Raw genomic sequence first — 6020 nt, forward strand, 5'->3', positions numbered from 1 at the left:
ATAAATTAAAATTTTATATTTTTATTTATTAATAATTTATAAATTTTAAATAATACTTTTTATTTAATTCATTTTTAATCTATAGTTTAATATTCGTAATATTTTGAATGATTAATTATCACAGACTATCAAAACAATTCTTAGAATTGTTCTAAAAAAGAATAGTAATTTTAGTTAATACATTTAGTTAGAGCAGATTATCAATTAAGTAAACAGGCAAATTCATTTATAATTCTAAGCTTAGAGCATAATATATACATTATTGAATAACTATTATTATTTAAAAATTTACTTCAAATCTAAGTGTTATCTAATTAGAAACAGCATTTTAACTTTTAACCTTTTTAATAAATTAGGCAAACTTGGACACCATACCAATCACCCCATTAATTTTGTGATTTTGTAGTAATGCTCATTAATAAGTTTTCAAATCCCAATGCAAAATCGGTTGGACCGTTGGACCTACATGCTACATAAACCGAAACCAAATCCAACCTAACAATATTACCATTTTGCCCTTCATTCCCCGAAAGATTGCACAGTAGCTTGCAGTAGCTGCAAGCCTGAAACAGTGAAAACAACACTCCTCAGAAACCAGCAACTCAACTAACTATTCAACCCATCACAAAAACAGAACCTTCCATTCTCTTTTGTTTTGTGTTGTGTTGTTCATTACTTCACTGCCAATAATTTTTTTTTTTTTTGCAATTTCCTTTTCCCGGGAAAAGAAAGCCTCCTTTTTTCTCGACCAACAACAAGGTTTTGTTTTCCAGTGGGTCCTCCTCGATCTTGTGGACTTCCCCCCCCAAAAACGCAGAATTTATGAACACGAGATCCCGGAATCCGATACTGGTAACTCCATCACCTACTACTGCTCCATTTTCCCTTTCCATAGTTTCGAATCCCTTGAAATTGATGCTGCGTTTTTTTCTTAATATTATTAGGTTTTATGTGTTTTTTTGGTCATTTTTCTTTCCTGATATTTACTCTGCTGGCTGATTTCTATTGCCGGCTACAGGATTAGGGATTTCGTGCATGGATCCTGCTCTCAAGCTCTGTGCTTTGCTGGTTATTCTTCTATTAGGTATCAACGGTGGACGATTTAAAAAATGTGGTTAAATTATTCTTTTTTAGTACTTAGGTGGTAGAACTTAGAACTATTCATGAGAGCATTTCTTATGGTACTAGTGAATGGTTCTTCTTATAGTACTTTGATTGTTTTTCCTATGTTTATTGTCTTGGTGCTAGTGAATGATGCTTTTGCAAGTGATTTTGGGCACTGTGAGAGAGTTGTTAAGAGTTGGGCATACACTTCACTTGATAATGAAATCAGGGAGGATAAACACACGCTGGGGGATTTGCTGTTCTTCCTCCATGTCCCTAGGACGGGAGGGCGGACGTATTTTCACTGGTAAATTTTGTTTTGTATGATGTAGTTATTGAGGCAGCTGAATGACTTTGAGCTGTGCTGTTGACAAGTTTGTTGACCTTTGTGTTTTTGCAGTTTCTTGAAAAAATTGTATCCTAACTCTCTGGAATGCCCTCGTTCTTATGATAAGTTGCGCTTTGATCCAAGGTGCTATCTTGTTCTTACTATCATGCAGATGTAAAGCGTAGCAGCTCCCTAAGTTCACAATATTCTTACTGTTGTAGTTTGTTCTTGAATAGCCATATTATACATGCAAAAGTTTACTGTAAACTGAAAACAGATTACTTATTTAGTGTTTTCTTTATGTTTGTCAATTTGCAGCAAACCAAAATGCAGGCTATTAGTTACACATGATGACTATAGCATAACATCCAAACTTCCGAAGGCAAGAACTTCAGTTGTGACCATACTTAGGGATCCAGTAGATCGTGTCTTTAGTACGTATGAATTTTCGATAGAGGTTGCAGCTAGATTTTTGGTGCATCCCAACTTGACATCTGCAACACAGATGACTTTACGCTTGCGGTCTAAGACCAAAGCAGTTAGTACACTGGATATCTGGCCATGGAAGTATCTAGTTCCATGGATGCGGCAAGATCTTTTTGAAAGGGTATATCATGTTTCATTTGGAAAGCTTACTAATAAGTTGTGTCTGACCATCTATAGTAGCATTTATTAGAGGAGGATGGATATTGCTGATATAGTAGCATTGAAGAGCATATGCATCTAGCCTGGTTCTTGTGTGAAAAGTAATCTTGGACTTGCTAGGTAGTCTATGTTTAGGTGGATAACTTGTTTTTTATGGCATGATTATGACATAGATGTGTTTAAACCAATTGCTTATTTTTGAAGATGGAAACGTAAATCACCAAAGTTGCCAAGGAGAAAGTAAATTATTTACTGCGTGATGTTCTCTATTTCAATGCGTTGCATGTATGATTTATGTGGACCTTAAATTGACAGAGAGATGCAAGGCGCAGAAATGGACAGCATACAATAGAGAAGAATGATTATTATGACATGGAAGATTTTGCAATGCCATTACATGAATACATCAATCATCCTGCGGCCAGGGATATTGTACATAACGGAGCCACATTCCAGGTAATTCAGCTTGCATTTCTTTACGAGTATAGGGATTCTAAGTCATCACTTTATGCAATTTCCATGATATGTTATGCTGATTTCTCAGATAATGATTCAACTAGAATTTGTTGGCAAGAATTTCTTTCTTTTTTTCGTCAAATCTTATGTTGTTGATCATTGCCACAAGAAAATATGGATGGATATATTTTCATTTGACTATAATTAATATCACATTGTATTAACTAACATCTTGGTAGTGATGACTATAATTAATATCAAACATTTGACTCCGACTATCAGGTTGCAGGTTTGACAAACAATTCTTATATGGCAGAAGCACACGAAGTGCGCCATTGTGTGCAGAAGTACAAGATTCTTGGCAAATATGTGCTACAAGTTGCAAAGGTAATAAATAAGCTTTGTAAGTTGTGATAATTTCAACATGTAGTTCTCAGCTTCTCCCTCTTCCTTCTCTCAATATTTGTTTCTTGTGCTTGTACATCTTGCAGAAGAGATTGGATAATATGTTATATGTTGGTCTTACTGAAGAGCACAGAGAATCTGCAACTATGTTTGCAAATGTGGTTGGTGCTCAGGTTATATCACAGCTTAATGCTCCAAACACTAGCCTGGAGCTTGTTGATAAAACAGGTTAGTGTATTATAAGCAATCTTCAGTTTCGATCAAACTTTGACGTAGGTTACAAAGGGGCTGTAAAATTTGTACAGAATTTAGAGCTAAGGCTATGTACCTGTACATGTAATGCTTTCAGATGATATCGGTGAGCTTGTCTAATATTCTAATATTGTGTTTTACACTGAACTTTGGTAGAATATTGATGTTGTCATCTTATGTTTAGTCTTGGCCATATTTTTTATTTTTTCTTTAAAAATAAAATAAAAACAAAATACAATGACAACTAATGCTGTACATGTACTGCAGAACAGAGTTCAGTTTCAGATTCTGATCCTGATAGCAGTGAACATCAGGTAAGAAGCATCTCTTTCTTGATGTAACTTGGTTATTAAAGTTTGGGTGAGGGTAAATCCTTTTTCATTAAAAAATATAAAGGGAAGCACTCTTATAGCATTTCTCCCTGCAAGACAGAATAGTACCTCAGAGACAGTAGCAAGTGAGGTTACTTCAAGTGACAGTGGTGAAGCAACAAAGTTGAAGGTAAAGATGTTTCCACAACAATTATGCCGGTTTTGTAGATTTATCAAATAGTTTATTTCCAATCTTTGATTGCATGCTTATTTTTCATTGATTTCAGATGTCTGCTAAAGAGCTCATGGGTGCTTATGAAGGTTGCATCTCTAATTTACGCAAGGCCCAGTCAAGCCGGCGTATCGCTTCTTTGAAGAGGATTTCTCCGGTGAACTTTACTAAGGAGGTAAAAAATAGATCTAATGCTAAAAGAATATCATTCCACCATTCTGCTTCAATGAAGCATGAAACCTAGTCTTCTTGTTTGTTTGACTTGGGTGTTGGATAATTTAAAAGCCTACCGTTAACTTGCAGTGTTGTGCTATCCCTTGCCGATGACTTTTATGATTTTACAGGCACGTCTTCTAGTTAGTGAAGAGGTTCTCCAAGAGATACGGTCTCTTAATGACCTGGACTTAGAGCTTTACGAGTATGCAAGAGCCATTTTCGATAAACAACATAAAGCTACAATGCGGACGTTCACTGAGGTATGTGTTGAAGGTCTGATCTTTCTTCTATTTCCTCTACAGGTATTAAAATAGTTAGGATAAGTAACAAAAGATATATTTATTAGGCTATGAAGTTGGCCTAACTATGAGTTGGCCTGTTTCCTGCGACGAGCATGTTTCCGTGTTTCTGAATTTTGATTGCTTTTTATCTTTGCTAAATGCAGCAGAGATGGGACAACATATCAAGCACTGCCTCTGAAATCACTTTCTGGAAGTTCCTTCCATTGGCAATTACTTTTGCCTTCCTCATTTTGGTATTGCTACTAATTGTAAATGTGAGAAGAAGAACGTTGAAGATTAAGTAAGAACTGTACTGAGTGCCATTATTTTGTTCCTAGTTTTGTCCCTTCATATAGAAAGCTCAATTCTTAAGTCTTGGTTGGGGGTTCTCTCTCTGTTTTAACCAGTTAGACATTCTAGTGCAACTATGAACTGTTATGATCATGATGGTATTTTTGTACCAACCATTTCTACACATACAAGTATATGATTATAAAGGAAATTCAGAGCAATAGACTGGAACTCTTCATATTCTGCACTCCTATCAACAACAACAACAACAACAAAGCCTTATCCCACTAAGTGGGGTCGGCTACATGAATCAAACGACGCCATTGTGCTCTGTCATGTATCATGTCTACAGAGAGACCGTTTACATGTAGATCTCGTTTGACCACCTCATGGATGGTCTTCTTCTGCCTTTCGCCCTTTGTCCATCTTCCATCTCATCCACCCTCCTGACTGAATGTTCTATCGGTGTTCTTCTCACATGTCCAAACTATCTGAGACGCGATTCAACTATCTTTTCCACAATGGATACTACTCCAACTCTCTCCCTTATATCTTCATTACTTATTTTATCCAATTGCGTATGACCACTCATCCATCTCAACATCTTCATCTCTGCCACACTCAGCTTATGTCCGTGCTCCCCTTTAACCGCCCAACACTCCGTACCATACAGCATAGCCGGTCTTATAGCGATACGATAGAATTTACCTTTAAGTTTTAAAGGCACTTTTTTGTCGCATATAAAACCAGATGCACTCCGCCATTTTGACCAACCTGTTTGGATCCTATGATTTACATCCTGTTCAATCTCTCCATTATCCTGTATGATGCACCCAAGATACTTAAAACTTTTAACTTTTCGTAAGATGTTTTCTCCAATCTTCACCTCTATATTGGAGTTTTCCCTTCTTAGACTGAACTTACATTCCATATATTCCGTCTTACTACGGCTTATGCGCAGACCATACACTTCTAGAGCTTCTCTCCATAACTCTAACTTCTTATTTAGGTCTTCTCTTGACTCTCCCATAAGGACGATATCATCGGCAAAAAGCATGCACCATGGCACAGACTCTTGAATGTGCTCTGTGAGTACTTCCAAGACTAATGTGAAAAGGTATGGACTTAAGGATGATCCCTGGTGTAATCCTATACCAATAGAGAATTCCTCTGTCACACTACCTTGAGTCTTCACATTAGTTGTGGGTGGCCCCATCATATATGTCTTTAATGAACTTTGCTATCAATTGTATACACTATGAGGTTTGTTTTATAGATGTATTATTACATTAGTATTTTGATTATTCACTCTATCAAAAATCATATAAAAACAATATGTAATTGGACAATAGTGTAAAATTTTAAGAATTATATGAATTTATAAGAAATTAATTTTAATTTGAGTAAAAGTCTTTTTCTGTTCTTAACCATTTATCTGATGGACATTGTGTTTTGCATTCTCTAATAATTATACCGATATGTATTTATACAATTGTTAG

The 6020-nt window shown here is 35.8% G+C and overlaps 1 protein-coding gene across 10 annotated transcripts; it reads left to right on the top strand.

The window, feature by feature from the left end:
• On the top strand, nt 466-4744 carry LOC107613661 (protein-tyrosine sulfotransferase). 10 transcript variants are annotated; one of them, XM_021108762.1, is made up of 13 exons: nt 466-852; nt 1019-1084; nt 1249-1411; nt 1505-1606; nt 1751-2039; nt 2393-2533; nt 2816-2920; nt 3025-3166; nt 3458-3504; nt 3623-3691; nt 3789-3908; nt 4078-4222; nt 4398-4744. In XM_021108762.1, the coding sequence occupies exons 2-13, from the start codon at nt 1036-1038 to the stop codon at nt 4427-4429; spliced, it is 1404 nt and encodes a 467-aa protein (XP_020964421.1). In that variant the 5' UTR covers nt 466-852; nt 1019-1035; the 3' UTR covers nt 4430-4744. The 10 variants fall into 10 exon arrangements, with proteins under 10 accessions (XP_020964421.1, XP_020964420.1, XP_020964419.1 ...); XM_021108761.1 differs by having other exon boundaries at nt 467-852; nt 4395-4744; XM_021108760.1 differs by having other exon boundaries at nt 468-852; nt 4078-4209.

The sequence above is a fragment of the Arachis ipaensis genome, chromosome B08, assembly GCF_000816755.2.
Source record: "Arachis ipaensis cultivar K30076 chromosome B08, Araip1.1, whole genome shotgun sequence".
NCBI classification, from domain to species: Eukaryota; Viridiplantae; Streptophyta; class Magnoliopsida; order Fabales; family Fabaceae; genus Arachis; species Arachis ipaensis.